Source organism: Brachycentrus maculatus, unplaced genomic scaffold (genome assembly GCF_059751285.1).
Source record: "Brachycentrus maculatus isolate JH-2025_06_01 unplaced genomic scaffold, ASM5975128v1 h1tg000134l, whole genome shotgun sequence".
Lineage (NCBI taxonomy): Eukaryota > Metazoa > Arthropoda > Insecta > Trichoptera > Brachycentridae > Brachycentrus > Brachycentrus maculatus.
In genome coordinates, this window is record NW_028280887.1 from 914,144 (window position 1) to 934,512 (window position 20,369).

Below are 20,369 nucleotides of genomic sequence, written 5' to 3' on the forward strand. Positions count from 1 at the left end.
GCCATTTATCCTGATTTCCTGTACTTGTATCTTATGTTATCTGTATCCTTTTCAATAATTTTTTAATTTAAAAAAAATCATAAAATAAAACACTAAAAATTAAAAAAAAAAAACATTTTATTATTCCGAACAGCATCAATAACGGAACATTGACCAAATGACCTTAATGGTTTATCTTGGTTTTTATCTCTGACTCTGGTTGTCATTTAATGACAGTTCGTTTTCGTTATTTGTTTGCGACGTTTTGTGATTTGTAGTATGATTGTTTCGCACATAATTCATACATTTTTGTTTGTTGTGGACTGATAATTATACTTTTACAAATATTTAAAATAAACTTTGTTTCCTGCAAACCAGTGTAGTAATTAACCCCATATAAAATGACTTCCCTTATAGAGTCTTACGAACAACAATATTCTAATTTAACGGCGGATATAACTGCTCAAATCGGCACACTGAAGCTTTCAAAATCAGGTTAGTTAGCTCTCTTATTTCGAATCCTGTTTTTTTTACAAACGTCTATATAAGAGTTTTTTCCCTAGTTTTTCACTAAACATATTGCAAGTTTTATCAGCATTATAATAGGGATTCTAAGAATTATTCTTCTCTCCTGACCTCTATCTGCACCTGAGTGGTACATATAGCTCCGTATCGAAAGGACATGGTGTTAATTAAATTGTAATTAAATAAAGGTAAGGTATTTAGTTCTGCATTCCAGATTCACGGATTTAGGAGTGGAATGTATTATATGGGCATGAAAATGAAGAGGGAAAGTAGGTACTATAGGATGGGCAGCGATAGCCAGGCCACTGAGGTTGCATACCAGTGCATTAGCTTGTGTAAGTTGTATACTGTTGATAGTCCTCGATGTATTCTATAAACAGCTGTAGTTATAGTAAGCTAAATAAAAAAGAAGAGAAATTAATATGCGTAATTACTATTTCCATTGTCCACTTTGCACAAAGTTCTTCAACAACTAAATCTCTTAAAATATCTTATTTTGAGCGATTTAGTTGTTTTATTAATTGATTTAGCAGTCAATTTATGGTATCCATTTTAATTTTCATTACTTAACTCATTGACTGATGAGTTTCAATGTAGATTTTATTTGGAAAAAAGGCAGTTTTTTTTTAAATTTTCCGATAATACACCATTCGTTATTATTTTTAGATGATCGAAGAAGACTTATTGCCGGCATCGAAGATCATTTCGAGGAAGCAAATGATTTGGTAAGCGAGAAAAAAATACAAATGCATTATTATTAAATTCATTACAATAATAATTTTGATTAATTTATAGCCATTTTTGTGTAATACTACTATATAAATTAATCTAAATTAAATACTTAGTGTCCGCCTACGTAGTGTAATGGTCAGCACGCTCGGCTGCCATTCTGGAGGTCCCGGGTTCGATTCCCAGAGGGGGGTCAAATAAAGATAGGATAAAAGATAAAGATAGGGTGTCAAATTAGATTTTTTCACTCTAATATTTATTCAGTATTATCCTGGACTGGTGCCTGAAGCGGAGGGCTGATCACCTTTCCTTCGTGTGTTAACGATCAAGATAATATTGCGTTTATATAATGCAGTGCCCTATGCACCATAGAGGTGCGGATAAGGGTTTTTAAAAAAAAAACATATCTCTTTACTCATTACAGTTCTTAGCTGATGAAAGCGTGAGACGTCTATCAGATTTTTTAGATGCTCTGCAACCATATTATGCATTGATTTATTTATAAGCAGACAAAATTAGTCAACCATCTCTGACAAAACTGACCTTTTTTCTATTCCCAATTTTAGTCAAGATTGTAAAAATATATATATATATTTTTTTTTAACTCCTTGTCTTTCAATACCTATTTTCTTTTCAAAACCGTATATTTATTTAAAAGAAAAACTTATTTTTTTAATACAAAAATGGTGTTTTAGGAAGAAAAAAATCAATTATGTCAATTTTTACCTGGGTTTAGAGAAAATTAGGTTGCAATTTAACAAATACTGGGCCTTAATCTCATACACTGTATATGTGAATTCACTAGAGGCATCTCTATGGTTGGATTGGGAAAGCTGTTATTGAGCAGGAACCCTTTTATTTGGGTGTATGCAAGATCCTAACCGGATTATTTCACATACTGGGAAACGCCTGAAAATATGATTTTAAATTTTTTATACAGCTTATAATTTAACCTGATTATTTTATTCACAACATCACGAGTGTCTCCAAATACTTATATTTATTTTGACCCCCTGGGACTCGGGTAACTAAATGCGCTAACCACTATACCATGGAGACAGACAAATCAGCCTATTATTATATATGCACATGTATCTTTGAATAAATTAATAAAAGAAGCAGAGGAAGACCGAGAAAAACATCGCACGATCAGGTATGCCAAATACTTGAAAGTGGTCAGGTTAGGAGTCGTAACAATCGGCGGGTATGTATGAGGAGATGCATGAACGTGGAAGAGGCGAAGAATGTTTGCAAGGACAGAGTGGTGTGGCGCTCTATTCTCTCTGCCTAGCGGCGTGATGGTTAGTTAGTTAGTTTTTCTTTGAATACAATATCGTATAACGGGGCTACTTGAACTTTGATGTGTTACTTGAGCTCAGTACAACAAAAAATTAAATCTGTATTTGGTTTACAATAATGAACGTATTGACATGATTCATGACACGATACTTCGATCGATACCACGATCTAAATAATTTTTTTGTACTGTGCTCAAGTAACACATCAAAATTCAAGTAGCACCGTTCTACGGTACCTATTTGTGAAATATTGAAGGCATGTTGAGGAATGATTTATATATTTTTCTTTTCATTATTTTCCAGTTAGAACAGTTAGAGATTGAAGTGCGAGGTTCGGGTCAGAGCCACCTCATGACACGAGTTCCGTGCTACCGAGCGGAATTAGCACGGATCAAAGCTGAATTCAACTCGGCACAGCAAAACAATGGCGGCAGCTCATGTAAGTTATATGTATATTTTTATATCCGACTCTTACTGCTGCTTTTTTTTATCTAAATGTAATATGAAAAGTAAATTCGAATTTTCTAAACTGAACCTTGTTTTGCGACATTGTTTAAGTAGATTTTAAACCATTTTAGTGCTGAGATTTTTTCTTATGAGTAATATACTAAAATCGCTGAAGACTTTTGAAAAAAATGGTTCTTTTTATTTCTTCTCCGTCTTAATCCTCATTGCTGAGGGTTGTGACCCTTGCAGAAGCAATGACTCTTCTCCAGTTATCCCTTGACTGCGCTGCACGTAGCGCTCCAACCACTGAGGTGCCTGCTGCTGCCTTAATTTGATCGGTCCATCGTGTGGGGATCTTCCTCTCCCTCTCTTTCCCTCCAGGCTACCGATCACAACTAGTCGTTCCAGGCTATCCTCGTTGCCACGCGCAACGTGTCCAAAGAACTGGAGAATCCGTCGGGTACAGATATTGGCCAGAGACAATCCTTTTTATTAGGTACACAAATCAACAATATTTTTCTTAAATATTGACCGGTTTAAGTATTTCTTTCTGGTATTGGTAGAGAATATATCAGAGTACTCAAATAAAACAGCATTTTATAGTAAACATACTTTTACATATTTAAAAATACATGTGATTTGAGAAAGAAAAAAAAATTACATAATTTTATTGTGTCAAATGTGTCAAGGTTTTGTGAAATTGGCTCGTTTTCGAAGTTTTCACTATCGATGAGCATCCTCTGATTAGTAAATATTATAATTTCATCCTCACTATCACTACTTTAAGTGCAACAAACATTTTCGTGTGATGTTTGATTGCTTTCTACATTGGACTAATCTGACATTGTAATGGTGAAAACAATAGGTTTTTACAACAAATGTGTTTCGATTGTTCACTAAAAATTAGTGAATATTATTAACAAATCGGAACTTCAGAAATGCGCACGCTGCTACACGATCTCCCGGCTGGGCCAACAAAATACACCGGCATTATTATCGGTATATGTCGATATATCTCTCAGCACTTCAACAATTAATCTACCCTCATCTTCTTCTTCTTTGTCAGCCGTCTCTCCACTGCTGGATGTGGGTCTCTTCTAATTTTTTCCAGACTTCTCTCATTTGGGCTTTTACAATCCACTTACTACCCGCGACAGGGACACTGTTATCGGCCCATCTTTTGTGGGGCCGGCCTATTCCTCTCTTCACGTCCCATAGTACCACAATCTATACTATCCTCATACTAATTGCTTCTATTTCTCTTGTATTTTAGTGCAGTCTGCAGACACTAGTGAATATTACGACTGTCCCATGGTCTCCACCGCAATCTATACTATCCTCATACTAATTGCTTCTATTTCTCTTGTATTTTAGTGCAGTCTGCAGACACTAATGAATATTACGACTGTCCCATGGTCTCCACCGCAATCTATACTATCCTCATACTAATTGCTTCTATTTCTCTTGTATTTTAGTGCAGTCTGCAGACACTAGTGAATATTACGACGAGTGGAATGTTTCACAAGAACAGAAAACTAAGCTCTTAGATAACTCTGATAGAATTGAGAAAACGGGTAAAAAATTATCCGAAGGTTACAGTGTCTTACTAGAGACAGAACAGATTGGGGCGACTGTTCTCAATGACCTCAACTTGCAAAGAGAAACAATCCAGCGCTCGAGGAATAGGGTAAGTCAAGTCTTTACTTCTTTTTCCCTTACCACTCCTATGTTGAGAGTGGCTCAACGTAGGAGTGCTATCCGAATCGGCGTAATAAATGTGATGTCGAGTTTAGCTCAACTTTTTACAGCGTAACTTTATTAATAATTTCAAACGACAACAAAAAGTACTAAATAAATAAATTGAAACTTTTATATTTAATGTTAAAATCAATCACTGAACTTAACATTTAATATATAAATTAAAATGGAGATCTACAAATTAAACACCAAATCTATAAATAAATAATATGAAACTCTCTTTCTATGTATTTTGTAAATCTTCTTCTTCTTTTTCTTTTTGTAGATCCTAGGGATCTGTTTGTGACTCCGCATGTCGCTCTTGGAATGTTGACTCTCAGGTGTCTTTCAATCTTTTCGGAGGTCTGCGTCCTTCAGGGCTGCCTTGGAGGACGATACGTAGAAGTCTGTCTTCTGACATTCTGTTTATATGTTCCTTCCAGTATCGCCTTCGTTGTCATCCCCACCTCACGATATCCTCCGTCTTACACATGCTCCGAATGTCGGTATTTCTTACTCGGTCTCGCAATGTGTTTCTGGCTATGGATCGGAGAGTCTTCATTCTTAGATTTCGTTTTTATTTTGTAAATCGATTAATAAAAATAAAATAATTAGATAATGAAGGAGTGCTTTAAAATGTTGACTTGGTGAATTTTTTGAAAACGAGAAATTTACATTTACCCACTTGAAGTATATGTGTGTCTGTGTGTGCGCGCGTGTTTCGAACCAGGAATTCAAAGGAGTCCAAATGTGGGAACAATGGTTATGTATTATACTTTATTATATTAAATCAGTAAAGAAGAAAAAAAATAAAAAAAATAACGTAACCAAAATGTATGACTGGATTGTATCAGCAATGAAATATAGTATGTAAATGTAGTAACAAATTCTAAAGCTCGTTCCTAGCAACCGATGCGCCTCAGTTGCGAATTTAAAATTGAAGAAGCAAATCAAAAGTTCCCGCAAATGACATTTATTCGGCTAAAACTCGACATTTTTACACACAAAATAATATATTATACTGATAAAAATTCACTAATATTTCTAGGTTACGTTATAAACTTTTAATATTGTTCTTTTTCTGTTTCTAGTTAAGAGAAGCAGACGAGCAGCTCAGCAGGTCGTCCAGAATAATGAACAGCATGATAATGAGAACGATGCAGCAAAAATTTGCCCTCATCGCTTTTATCCTTCTTATTGTAATCATCATATGTTTCTCAATTTACTTTTCATTAAAATAATCGCAATACCTTTGTTCCTAAATTGCAATAATTCTTATCCTATATTATTTTGAATAATTCTTAGTTTATGTTTCTTGTATAATGTCGCAATATAATATTTAATTAGGTATGTGATGATGTACATAGCAATATAAGTTGTGTATAGATGACCTCCGCCTATATACATACATAGTGTGGTAGTTAATGCGACAGGCTATCATGCCGGAGGTCTCATCTTCAATCGAACTCCGTAAATTGCCGGAGGGTCAACATAAATAATGTAAGATAGTTGTCACTCTAATACTTATTTTATACCCTGAATTGGCACAAGATGCCCAGGACTGATCACTTTGCCTTTATATGATTAATGATCAAGTTGACATTGCGTCAGTCTGGTCCAGTGCCCTATGCACCATTAGATGCAGATAAGGGTTAAAAAAAAAAATACTGTAAATTGACTCCTGTTATATATGCTATAGTGAGACAAAATAAAAAGTAGGGGAAGAATTAAAAAAAAATTGTCCAGTACATTCGTTGTCTAAATTTTAAATATATGAAAAGATTATATTTTAAATCACTTACGTTTCTAATATTGAGTTTCTATCATTTTTAGAACTAAAAATATTAGAAACTCAAGTGCACTGTGGGATTCCGGGATATTGTGGCAAACATCATGGCTTCTGGCTCTCTGTTCCTGCGCTATCCGAGACTATTGTAACAGTATATGCACGGGTCTACCAAACAGTAGAATGACTTGACTGCAATCAGTGTTAAACGCTGCAGCGAGACTGATTTTTGGAATTTCTATATTCAAATCACCCCACTTCTTCACTAACTGCACTGGTTACTATTTCCCGAAAGGGTTGTGTATAAACTCATGTATAAATCCAATACATAATATGGCTCCAGAGTATCTAAAAGAGATGTGTATTCCAGACTAATTGGTTGATAGACGTCTCAGCTTAGATCGGCTACAACAATAGCTATGGGTAAAGTGTTATTACCAGCTCACAATCAGTGCACTAAATTTAGCGAGCGTGCCTTTTTTGTGGGATCGATGGCGTGAAAAGCTTTTCTACCAGTAGTTAGAAATAGTGAGAGTGAGATGATCTTTAGAAAAAAACTAAAACACATTTGTTTGCTAAATAATTTCCACTATCTCCTTTCTTCCCAATTAAATCACAGTGAAGCGCCCTAGAGATAGTATTTTACGAAAATGGCGGTATATAAATTATGCTAATTTATTTTATATTTTTTAAACTGAACTCTTTCAATTATTCCACAATCATGCCTCTGAGAACTTGATGAAGTACTTGGTTCTAGTCACAGTGTAGCCGCCACAGAAATAAATATTGTTTTGTAATATTTTTTGACATCTCATGAAAGATGAAGAAGAATATGGAAGTCTGGGCATTTACGGGGCTTACGACCGTCATAGGCTGGTTTAAGTGATCACTTTACACACGTGTAACATTCACCAATTCTACCCATTATTGACAACCACACTACTCAAATTCTTGGAAGTTCTATATATATGAACCAATTTAGAAACCTTGTTCATGAATCACTAGAACTTCACTAGAGACATCTATTGGTGAGATGTAAAGAAGCTTTTTATTAAGCAGAAACTCTTATATTAGTATGTGAGATCCGAATCCTGGATTATAATCACACACATGAGAAACGCCAGAAAATACCATTTTCATTTTTATTATTAAGCTTATAATTTGACCAGATAATTTATTTACAACATTTTGAGTGTGTCCAAATACTTGTTCACAAAATCTGTGTTACATGAATGTTACACGTGTGTAAAGTGATCACTTAAACCAGCCTATGACGGTCGTAAGCCCCGTAAATACCCAGACTTCCATATTCTTCTTCATCTTTGATGAGATGTCAAAAAATAATATGAAAATAACTCCTGTAATTGGAGATAATCCAGATTTTGTGAACAAGTATTTGGACACACTCAAAATATTGTTTTATAATTTAAAAAAATGGACCGTTTGCGGGTTACGATAGTATAAATATATCTGGAGTCAAAATGTTAATAATTTGTTGTATATTTATTGTAAAATGTATATATTTAAAGTGATCTCTGTTTAAATGGACTTTTGAAATATCTTATTTCTCATAATTTTATGTATTTATTTCATTCTCAGTAAAATAAACCTTTTTAAAAAAATATTCACAAAATTTTATATAATTTACACAAAACTAGTTAAAAAGAATATGGTAGTAGAATAATATGTATATAAATAGGTGAAGAAATAATAAATGTTTTATATTTGTATCAATTTTTATTTAAACTGTGAATGCATTTGTTTTATATAAGCGCATTATACTTTTTAAAATTATATTAATTTTCACGCATTCTAAAATGTTAAGACTACTTGTTTATCCAATGTAATAATAAATAAAGTGAATTATACAAATAATGATTTTTAACTACACGAAACAAGAGCTATTCACAATTCATAAGAAAAAGTTCTCAAATTGAAATACATTTTATAAGGTATTTGAATTTGAGAACAAGAGTATAAAAACTGAATTTAGGTAACAATACGTAATAAATATCAATTCCTTCTTCACGTCTCTTCGGGACTAGGATCATCTTCCGGCTTTTCTCCGAGCGAACACAACTTTAGTTTATAAATATTCAATTTGGAGTCCTGAAAAATAAACATTTTATTACATAAATCTCTAGGGCATAGGTTCCCAAAGTTGACTGGGCTCCAACCTGCCTCTTAGCTGTCTTAGAGAAAAGCAGGCATAAATAGCTGAATGAAATACCAAATTTATCACTATTTTTTTTTAAATGCAGGTATACAGTGGCGAGAGCCCACTCAATATTAACTGGTGGGTCACGACCCATAGTTTGGGAAACCATGCTTAGTGGCAAAGTTTCGAATGATTAAATTTTATAAAGAGAGTTCAAGTGCAAAAAGGTTATTGACTGAACTCCATTTTAACACGATTTTCAAATAATCCGGTGCAAAAAAGAGCATAAAATTTTTAACATTCATTTGGAATTTCAAAGTGCAAGAATTTCGTATCTAGGATGATGATCTTTTTCAAGAGATGGAAAAGTCGATGGTGATATTGAGAGAAGGGTGAATGCAGGATATAGAATAAATAGTGCCAAAGCACCATTATATTAACACGTTGTCGTCGAGACACGGTATTTGCCGTTTTTCGCAGACTGTCGGTCAACTGCGGGACACGGCAAATGCCGTTTTTGTTGACTGTCGGTTATCGGCGGGAAACGGCAATATACGGGTTTGTTATCAGCGTAAAATAAAATGCGTTGGAGGGTAATTTGCTACCTGGGTGCTAGTTGACAGTCTGTCGACAATATTTGAGATGCCTTGTCCGGGTTGGCTAGCGTGCCGCTTGTAAAGGCGTCGCCAGAAATCTAGAGATTTTATGCGATCTCAATCTCCAGTTTAGTTTGAGTCATTCACGTATTGGACTATTTTTCATACCGCTCGCACTGTTTGGTATTTTATTATTTGAATATATTAGCATTGTATACGGGATGATACCTCGGAGGGGAAGATTATTTTTTAGAGTTTACAATGCTTCTAAAATTGTGAAATACGGAATACTTAATTAAAAATTATGATGTAATCAAAGCAATTATAATTTATTTTTTATGATCAAATGTATCGTCATTTATGATTTCTTTGAAAATTTCAATCGAAAATATTATTTGGTTTAGAAATTGTGTTAATTTTAAGAAAGCAATATATTTTTGCGGTAATCGCGAAAAACATCCGCTATAGGCTAGAGTCTATTGTTCAAAGCGCCTGACTACAATGTGTTAAAAAAATAGAGTGATTGCAAATAAAAATATGTTTTATGGAAGCTAAACTTTTTCACTTCCATACATCAGTGTTGGTACTAGCACTCCGTTGTGAACTGCCAGTTTAGCTTCCATGGACATATTTTTAAAGAAAATACTCTCAAGTGATAGCCGACGTCATAGGGACCTGACATGACACGCACAGTAGAAAAAGAAGGACATATTTTTTTTGCAATCACTCTATTCAAATCAACATTTATCCTTTTCCCTGTATTCACCCTTCTCTCAATATCTTTATCCACTTTTCCATCCCTCGAGAACATACGTCCTAGATATAAAAATTTTCGGGCTTGCACCAGCCTTTGCGATTATAGATTTCACAGTTTTTTGCTAGTCGGGAACTACGCAAACATAAATATTTGATATAATGAAGCACTTATAATTACCTGGTCGGCTAATAGCTCTAACAAGTCATCCTGGTCACTCTTCAACCTCTCCAGTTCGGAATTCATTTCTGCCTTAGCCGAATCGGATTCATTCAGCTTCATCTCCAATTCGGCATTCTTTTCTTTGAGGGCGTTGATTTTCTCTTCATATTTCTGTATTATCGAATCGATTTCGATTTCTTTAGCGACTAAAGAATGAGATTCTCCTATATTTTTTATTTCGTAAACATTCTGGGTCGTATGGAGAGGGAACGATGTATTCATCTGTGCCTTTAACAGCGTGTTCTCGTCTTTCAGCTGGGTATTGGACGTTATGCTTTCATTCAGTGTTGCCTGCAAAAATATGATTGAATTATTTACCCAATCTATATACATATATAAAAATGAATGTATGTATGTTTAAACTCTATAGACTCCTATACAATTCAACCGATTACGATGAAACTTACAAGAGTTATTGTGTGCATGCCCGCAGTGCTTTCTGGAAATAAACAGGAGTAAAAACGGGAACAGAAGTATGCGTAAAAATATTTTCACATTATCACTTATGTAGTGTAACGGTTAGCGTGTTTAGCTACCGAGTTGGAGGTCCCGGGTTCGATTCCTAGGGGGGGAGATGAAGAAAAAATAATAGTGAAAATATTTATTTAATATTACCCTGGACTGGTCCGTGAAGCGCATAAGTGATCACCTTGCCTTCATGTAAGTAACGATCAAGATAAAACTGCATCAATAGGATGCAATTTTCTATGCACCATTGGATGCAGATAAGGGTTAGGAGAAGATTTTGACATTTTTAAACACAGAAGAATCTCACTATATTTATTTGTCAGGTTTTTGCATCAAATTAAAATTTTATAAAAATGTGTCCTGTTTGGTAGATTTAAATATAAAAATACACTTTCGAGATTATAAAATGAAAAGAAGGAAAAATGTCAACTTGCACTTACTTCAAGGTGGGAATTTTTCTTGGCGATAATTTGTATTTGAGTGGTCAGTTCTTGGAGCTTGGTGTCCTGCTGCCTGATGAGGGTCTTGTACTGCTGCAGCAGGGGAGTGTCCTCCGCCCCCAGGCGAGACTCGGCGATGGATTCGGGAGAGTCCGACGCTTGATGGACAGTTGACAAGGTGCTAATTATTATGCCTACAAAAAACAAATACCAAAAAAATATATTATATACAAGTTCAAAAGGCTTATAATAATAATAATAAATTTGAATAATTTATACAGCACCATTTTCATAAAATACTACCTCAAGGGCTGCAGTTAAATCACTTTATTGTTAGATGTTCCAATGGTGACATCGCTCACTCCTTTCAAGAACGTCATAAATCAAAAAACTTGATTTTTCCGGAGAACATTTTTAAAGTTTTAAAATATAAAACAATGTATTAAAAATAAATATCAAGCCACTTATTGAACTTTTTACTGTGCAACAGATCTTTTTAGGTAAAACCCGAAGGTTTTTTCTCCATTTGAAAAATATTTAGAATATTTAAAAAAATAATTAAACAATACCTTTTCTTCAAAATGCAAAAACAACACTTTCTGCCCTGTGGCGGGTAAATATTAAGTTTAAAATATGCCTCTTTTGCTGGGATATAGTACATTTTCCAGAAAATTACTTTATTTTATAAATGCCCAGGCATTCCGAAAACATGCACAACTGGAAATTGACGATTTTTGATTTATGACGTTCTTGAAAGGAGTGAGCGATATGAGAAATGAATGCAAAGGCGAGATAAGCATTATCTAAAGAATTGACCACTCAACAGTTGAATTTTGGCGAGAAAATTCGTCATTTCACAAAAACGTCATCTTTAAGTTAACCTTTTAAACGCGTTAACTTTGTTCCTAAGAGACGCTCGTGCGCGGCTGTATTTCGCCCTTTTTTAAATTATTACTTTTATCATGTATTTAGTTATGAAACGATTTATTTTCCTAAACAAAAACGTTCAATGGGATTCATTGTGCCTTTTTGGTACTCTATAATACACGTGTGTCACATTATTCTTGAAATATATCGTAATATAAACAAATTAGATCGTAACATAAATAAATCAAAGCACGCATTGTGTGTCACTCTTACTTATTGGCGATGCGTAGCGTCGAGAGTGAGACAGATATAGGGCATGATTATGGCATGGACTAATTACCGACCGCAAGAAAAATCAGGGATCTGTTGTTTTATTTATCCTTGTGATGTTACAAATTATTAGTCAGATATTTCAACAGATGTCATAAGGCCGAGGATTGACATATTATTTTATCCAAAGTTCCACACCATGAAAAAATCCCTCCAAGTTGAACTGAGGTTCGAAACTTGGAGCAAAGTGAAAACACAAACGCTTATGTCAGCCGCGTATGGGGCATGTCTTGTAAAAACACATACGGTTATGCGAGCCGCGTGGATCCGGTTGATACAAGACTGCCCGAATACCACTCGGATTAGTCAATAAAAACAATTCTCTCTATGGCATGCTGTTAACTTTAAATTGTAAATAATTTATCACAACCACTTTACAATATATTTATTTTTTCAACGACTAGTTTTGGAAGCTACAGATGCTTCCATCGATGGGTTACAAGCAAAGATGAAGAAGAATATGGAAGTCTGGGCATTTACGGGGCTTACGACCGTCATAGGCTGGTTTAAGTGATCACTTTACACACGTGTAACATTCACCAATTCTACCCATTATTGACAACCACACTACTCAAATTCTTGGAAGTTCTATATATATGAACCAATTTAGAAACCTTGTTCTTGAATCACTAGAACTTCACTAGAGACATCTATTGGTGAGATGTAAAGAAGCTTTTTACTAAGCAGAAACTCTTATATTATATTACTCTTATATTCTTCATCTTTGATGAGATGTTAAAAAATAATATGAAAATAACTCCTGTAATTGGAGATAATCCAGATTTTGTGAACAAGTATTTGGACACACTCAAAATGTTGTAAATGGGTTATAAATATGCTAATACTGAAGTGGTAATAAACAAGTGTATTTATTTACAATTTAATCATGTCTTACCACAGAGTGAATGGCGAAACAATAAATAAAATGGTGTGTTTAGTTGTTTAGTTTAAGAAAAATCTGCGATATTATGCAATGTTATGCGATGGGGAAGAGAAAGAAGACGTTTCTGGAGAAATCATGTGGGAAGAGCAAGTTCGGATCGAGTGGTGAGGATAGCAGCGGACAGCAGCACAAGAGGTAGCAGACCCCCAGGGAGACCACCTAAACTATGGAGAGATAGCTGGTCTTCCACCTCCCAGGAGCGGACCGGAGAATGACAGGACATAACTAACTAACTAACTAACCATCACGCCGCTTCACCGCAGGGGTAGGCAGAGATAACAGAACCCCATACCACTCAGCTATTATTATTAACCAAACTTACTAACTAACCATCACGCTGCTTCTCCGCAGGGGTAGGCAGAGATAACAGAACCCCATACCACTCAGCTATTATTATTAACCAAACTAACTAACTAACCATCACGCCGCTTCTCCGCAGAGGTAGGCAGAGAGAATAGAACGCCACACCACTCTGTCTTTGCAAACATTCTTCGCCTCTTTCACGTTCATGCATTTCCTCATACATACCCGCCGATTGTTACGACTCTTAACCTGACCACTTTGAAGTATTTGGCATGCCTGATCGTGCCATGTTTTTCTCAGTCTTCCTCTGCTCCTTTTTTCAATTACATCCGCCTCATATATTAGTTTTACCGTTCTTTCCTCACTCATTCGTTCTACAGGTCCAAATCATCTCAACACACCTTTCTTAATTTTATCGATAATGCTTATCTCAGCTTTGACAGGACATAGTCCTAAATAAAGAGGAAGAAGAAGTTACCTTCCATAACTTTGAACAGTTTGCAAAACTCGTAGTCCAGCAAGAGTTCCCCCATGCTCTTGGCCCTGATCTGGGGCTGCTTGGCCGCCCGCGTGTACATCTCGTGCTTGGACACCTCGCCCAGCTTGGCCACGAAGGTCTCCAGGCCGATGCGCTTGACCAGCAGCTGCTTGAGCGCGTCCTTGGAGTAGCTGGGCGCCGAGTCGTCGTTGAAGTGCACGCAGAGCGCCAGCAGGAAGGCGCACATGCCCTGCAGCAGGTACTCGTTGTCGTCGTGCTCGTTGGAGCAGATCTGCGCCACCAGGTAGGACACGCTGGACGGCACGCCCAGGAAGGTCGCCACCGCCGGCGGGCTGTGGCTCACCCACATGGACAGCAGCATCAGCAGGGCCACCTGCCACCGACAATAATCTTTATGTTATTAACACATTGTTCATCAACCCTCACCCACATGGATAGGAGCATCAAGAGGGCCACCTTGTCAGGTCACCAACAGTAATCATTAATATTCTATTTCTATGCGAGACATATCATGCTACACAAAAAAAAAGATTATTTCAACATCAATGCATAGTGTAGAAAATGTTTCCATTGGAAGTTATCACTTGAATCATTAGTTGTGGTATTTTGCGCCTACATTCAAACCTATGTAATATACGTGACCCACAAACACATTTTCCTAACACATTGTTGTCAGATGGTTTTTTCATCAACCCCGACCCTAATTATACTCTGACAGTCTGCTACCCGCCCCTCAGTACACTAATCACATTTTTATTAAGTAAAACTTGAATTAAAAACACACATAATTATTTAAATCGAAATAGATCTGACTTTCGAGCTTGCCATGGTCAATTTCCGTATCCTTTCTTTTTTTACTTGGTATAAAGTGGTATGCCATCGTTAGGAATGAGGATGTGAGGAGAAGAACCCAACAACTTCTCATACTGGAAGTCCTGAAGAGGAGAAGGTGGATATGGTTGGGACATGTCCTTTGAATGCCGCATGAGAGAATTAACCCCTCATGTTTCTTCTTCCAATCCCGAGGACAGCCCCTTACGACCATTCACATACTATACTTGGCAGAACTTTGGAATGACCCGGAAGAAAGGAATCCAAGGAGATGGCGCGTGATAGAGTGACTTAGAGACGTCTCGTGTTGGACGTGTGCTCCACATAGGAAGGGAACATGGAAAAATAAGAAGAAATATATAGTGCACAGTGTAATAGTGACCTTGGTGGCCTGCTGCAGCAGCACTAGATAGATATCTAAGAGAGTCACGTCCAACAGAGAAGTGTGGAAGTCCAAGAGGGCAACACAGGACACAAGAAGAAGGCTAAAGTAAGTTAATAGATAGTGCATTGTAATAGTGACCTTGGAGTGCAGTTTGGTGGCCTGCTGCAGCAGCACGGTGCACTGGTGCAGCAGGGAGACGGGCGCGGCGCCGGGAGTGGTGGCGAGCAGCACGCGCAGCAGGCGCTCGCGCAGCGCGGGGCCGTCGGGCAGCGCGTGCGCCAGCGCCACGGCCGAGAACCAGCAGCTGAGGCTGTCCGCGCTGAACAGCCCGCCGCACAGCAGCTGCCCCGAGCTCAGTGCCGCCTGCTCCGCCGTGGCCGGCAGCAGCGTCTGCACCAGCGCCCCCTGCCCCGCCTCGTTCTTGTACAGGAAGCACTGGAAGCAGTACACCACCGCGCATCTGCAAATCACAACATACCATATATATAGATACCATAAGTATGGAAAAGGTATTTCTACCCGTTCAGTAGATGGATGCTTAAGGATGGGGGAAGAGTATTTTTACCCTCTGCACCGGACTCATTTCAAAGTCAAAAAACACAAGGAATTTTCTAATGTTTTTATATGATTATTGTATACCAATCTCTTTGTTAAGGTAAGGGTCACGATAAATTTCAACAAAAAGTGTCAAGTGGCAACTGGCAAGCCCAGTCGGGTTGTTTATCTTATGTACGCAAAAAAGTGGAAACACGCGAACAGTGGGAGGGTTGGCGCGATACGACGCATGCGCCGTCCGCAAATACTGCTCGTGCAAAAGCAGTTTATTTTCATTTTTATTTAACATATGTACAATAAAAATAGTCTTCAGTGTAAATAAATATTGATTCAGCCTTTTCCCATAGTATGAGTAAAATTGTTCAGCAGTAAAACGGTTAGGATATTTTGTTTTGAATGTTAAATTGTAATAAAGGTATTTATTTACCTTAGGGAAAATGGTTGTTTCTCGTTGACCATAGACATTAGTAGCACTACGAGGGCCGGTCTCGGAGGATTGGAAGGAGCCATGACGTTGCTTAAATACTCCTGGTTACTGGCGTTCCCTCGGATCACTTCCCCCACTGCGCTTATAGTCTCCGTGAGGATGTCCGCCGGGACTCCGCTGACCATGAGCGTGTTGCAAAGCATCTCCAGTAGGTGGACATTCCGCATTATCTTCTGGGTACTGGACACTATAACGGCGGAGTTCAAGGGAGACACCAGCGTCCTCACGAGCTGCAGCATGCAGTGAACGTTGGAGGCCTTCTGCGGAGACCATCCCAGTTCGTCCGATGTGTCGGGGGAAGTGAACATAGGCAGCATGCGCTGGATATAACTTCCCTCTTTGAAAAAGTTCTGATTACTAGCGTTATTCTTCAGCAGATTGAGCATTAAAAGCAGACAGTCCTCTACGACTATGCCTCCCTCGGAAAATCCTTCCGCCGCAATCACGTCGAACAGGCGATCGAAGGCATTTTCAAACGCGACAATCTTTTGGATGTTGGCGTTCCCTTTGGTGAGTTGGATCAGCAGCAAAAGAGCGTCGTTTCGGATCACCTCTCGGCTGTCGCTCAGCAGGTCCATCAGCTTGGAGACTCCCATCGGGCTGACGAGAATGATTTCTTGAATGTCTTTGGGCTTGTTCTCGAGAAGCGAACAGAGAAGTCGGACGGTGGGAAGTCTGACACGGAAGTCGTATTCCTCCAACAGTTCCAGGATTAGTTTCACATTCTGATGGTTCTTCAGAAACATTTCCGTGAATTGTTCTCCGATGTTGGATGGGATGGAAGGATTTTCCTTCTCTTCATCAAATTGGTCTTGCGATGTTATATTACAAAGCGTATCGAGAGCGTAACTTACTATTTCACAATCCGCTCTATCTATTTCCAATACCTAAAAACAAAAATCAATATTAAAACATATTTTTAACATCTCAACATAGATGAACAAGAATATTTATAAATTTAAATACTTAGACTTCCATATTCTTTTTTATCTATTTTGAGATGTAAAATGGAAAATGTAAAATAACTCCTAAGTGGAGAAACCCATATTTATGAACAAGTATTTGGACACACTCAAAATATTGTGATTAAAATATATTTCCATAAATCGATTTAACAGTCACTTTATGGTACATAATATCTATGCATTATAAATTTAAATTCAACTTGGTAAATACCTATTACTACTACCATCACGCTGTTTCTCTGCAAAGGTAGGCAGAGAGGATGGAACGCCACACTCTTCTGTCCTGACATACACTCCTCGCCTCCTTGACATCCATACATGCCCTCCGATTACGCAGACTTTTGACACCACCAGATTTTAGGTTCTGATTGATCTAAAGTCTGAAGTCTTTTTCGGCCGTCCTCGTTCTGTTTCCCACTCACATTCGCCACATATATTTTCTTAGTCATTCTCTCGCCATCCATCTGCTCCACATGTCCATACCACCTTAAAGAACTCTTCCTAATCTTTTCAATTATTAATTTATTATTAGATTAAAACCAATATTTTTAGCTTTTCCACTTTTTTATTTGACCAGCGACCGGGTTTCGTCGTTACCGACATCATCAGACTGGTGAGAGGCTATACAAATTGTTATGTTAAATATAAAAGAAGGCAGGAGTTGATAACCATGATTTGATATAATTTTATGAGAAATTAATTTAATTTGAGTGAATTTAAGTATTGTATGATATTTAAAATATTTTTTATAAAGGTTTTTTTGTATTGAAAGCACGATTTTATATAAAGTTATAACAAAAAATGCAAATCTATTATAACTTTATATAAAATCGTGCTTTCAATACAAAAAAACCTTTATAAAAAATATTTTAAATATCATACAATACTTAAATTCACTCAAATTAAATTAATTTCTCATAAAATTATATCAAATCATGGTTATCAACTCCTGCCTTCTTTTATATATAACATAACAATTTGTATAGCCTCTCAGCAGTCTGATGATGTCGGTAACGACGAAACCCGGTCGCTGGTCAAATAAAAAAAGTGGAAAAGCTAAAAATATTGGTTTTAATCTAATAATAAATTAAAAATGCAATTCCATCACGAAGTGTCAGTGGATAATATAAATCTATTTTCAATTATTCCTTGCTCAGCCTTACATTCCTTTCTTATACCTTCGTTTTTAATTCTGTCATACAATGATTTTCCACACATTCGTCTGACGGAGCGCATTTCTCTGCTTTCATCCTTCCTTTGCAAGTTCCATGTTTCGCTCCCATACATTAGTGATAAATACCACTATTATTTACCAAGTAAAATTTAGATATATTATTTGTTGATTTGGCATTGATTTATTTGAATACAAGTAAATAATACGCTTAAATTGATTGAACTCAAAAGTGGCCTTCAGCAGGTGTTTTATTTCATTACACGTTACCTATATTTTGAGTCCGATTTTGGTTCACAAATAATGGATTTTAGCACACACGGGGGTTATCGAGACATATATTGATATCTAAACATATAAAAGAAGTAATTGAGTTGGGAATATGGATGTCTGGATAAAAAAAATTATATGATATTATCAGGCATACTTAAATTAATTAAATAATTAAGAAAAAAATAACTCATATGCAAAAGTAAAGGTGTCTTTTATAATTATATTACTTAACCCTGAAGTTTGTTTTGAAAAATGTGAAGTTTTCATCTCACTTGAATTACGTATTACATTTTAAATTCCAATAAAACAGTTATCAATCACGGGTAGAAAAGTGAATGTTATAATTATATTAGTAAAGTAATTACTTAAACCAGACAATCACAGGTGGTATGCCCTGTAAACCCCCAAACTTCCATATTCCCGTGTTAAATAAAGTTACTAAGTCTTTTTAAGTAAATTGAAGTTGTATAACGATTTAAAATGGGCAAATAAAGCGTGAAATCGCTATAAAATATTAAGTTGTAAAAAATAAATATGCCTGTCTAAGCGTATCTAAACCTTGGGCCCCAACTTCCACCCGGTATTTCCTCGAGAGGGCTTTTAGGGCTCGACAAGCGTCTCTTCTGTCATCCAGCAATGTGGAATTATTTACACGGTCGATAAGCCTTTCAACCTGAAAACAAACCATCCCAACGATTTATATATCTCGTCTGTACATTACAACATTTAATAAACTTTAAATAACCGAGAGGTGATCGTTTTATTTAGTATTTTCACACGCTCTGACAACTCACAGTTTCAGCACCAGTCGGCAATGCACCAGGTTCTGTGGCCCCCAAGACGCTTTTCAAGCCGCTTTTAAAATATTCCATTTTGCTGATATTTATTCAAATTTTTGATAAGGTTTTAAACTTTCTTTTAGGTCTATATTTAAAGATCAATGATAAATTAGACAGGTAAACAGACACGTCAGTCATCTTAACCCGAACGACGACATATTGAATGATACCATGTGAAAGAAAATTTATTTCCTTACATCCTCAAAAATATTTGGTAGTAATGTACCTACTTAGATGGACTGACAAAATCGAGGCTGCCACAAGTTCAGCGGTTGGAGCGATGCGGATGGGGTGTGAGAAGTGGAAGACACCTTAACAAAATGTTTCAACCTAAGGGTTAAACCCTCAGGCAACCAGAACTTTTGGAGTTACTGTGCTAGAAATACCGGAATTTAAACATAAATAATTCAAAAGTAAATGTGCTAGATAATTTATGAACACTCGATTTTGGTAGCCAAACTGTTAAGAAAAAAGAAAGAGCAGGGTCGTCCCTTAGCAATGAGGTCAATGATGCAGAAGAACTTATATCTCATAGAAAAACTAAGTACACGGTAATATTTTGGACAAAAAATATTCTATGTTCAATTTATTTTACAGGATTCATGCATTCGGTATTAAATTGAAAATGATGACCAACAGCATTAGCGGAAAGGAAATAAAAAATCATTTCTAGAGTAGATTATAGTAGTAGTGGTGGGTAACCTGCGGCCTATTGGGCACTCTGATTCGGTCTGTTGACTTTTACCAATAAAAAAAACTGAATATCCTTACAAATAAGAATT

The 20,369-nt window shown here is 36.5% G+C and overlaps 2 protein-coding genes across 3 annotated transcripts; one reads left to right on the plus strand and one right to left on the minus strand.

Annotated features, from left to right (window-relative positions):
• Positions 1-185: 185 nt before the first annotated feature.
• Positions 186-6,430, plus strand: Vti1a (Vesicle transport through interaction with t-SNAREs 1a). Its single transcript, XM_088260362.1, has 5 exons — positions 186-474; positions 1,171-1,229; positions 2,835-2,970; positions 4,454-4,665; positions 5,807-6,430. The coding sequence occupies exons 1-5, from the start codon at positions 381-383 to the stop codon at positions 5,954-5,956; spliced, it is 651 nt and encodes a 216-aa protein (XP_088116488.1). The 5' UTR covers positions 186-380; the 3' UTR covers positions 5,957-6,430.
• A 1,784-nt stretch (positions 6,431-8,214) lies between these two features.
• p115 (General vesicular transport factor p115) lies at positions 8,215-19,752 on the minus strand. Of its 2 annotated transcripts, none has more exons than XM_088260360.1 (8): positions 19,543-19,752; positions 19,307-19,421; positions 16,280-17,226; positions 15,436-15,757; positions 14,061-14,454; positions 11,140-11,333; positions 10,190-10,522; positions 8,215-8,610 (listed from the first exon to the last, which is right to left on the minus strand). In XM_088260360.1, exons 3-8 carry the CDS (start codon positions 17,083-17,085, stop codon positions 8,527-8,529), a joined length of 2,133 nt encoding a protein of 710 aa, XP_088116486.1. In that variant the 5' UTR covers positions 17,086-17,226; positions 19,307-19,421; positions 19,543-19,752; the 3' UTR covers positions 8,215-8,526. The 2 variants fall into 2 exon arrangements, with proteins under 2 accessions (XP_088116486.1, XP_088116485.1); XM_088260359.1 differs by having other exon boundaries at positions 19,287-19,421.
• Between the last annotated feature and the right edge of the window lie 617 nt (positions 19,753-20,369).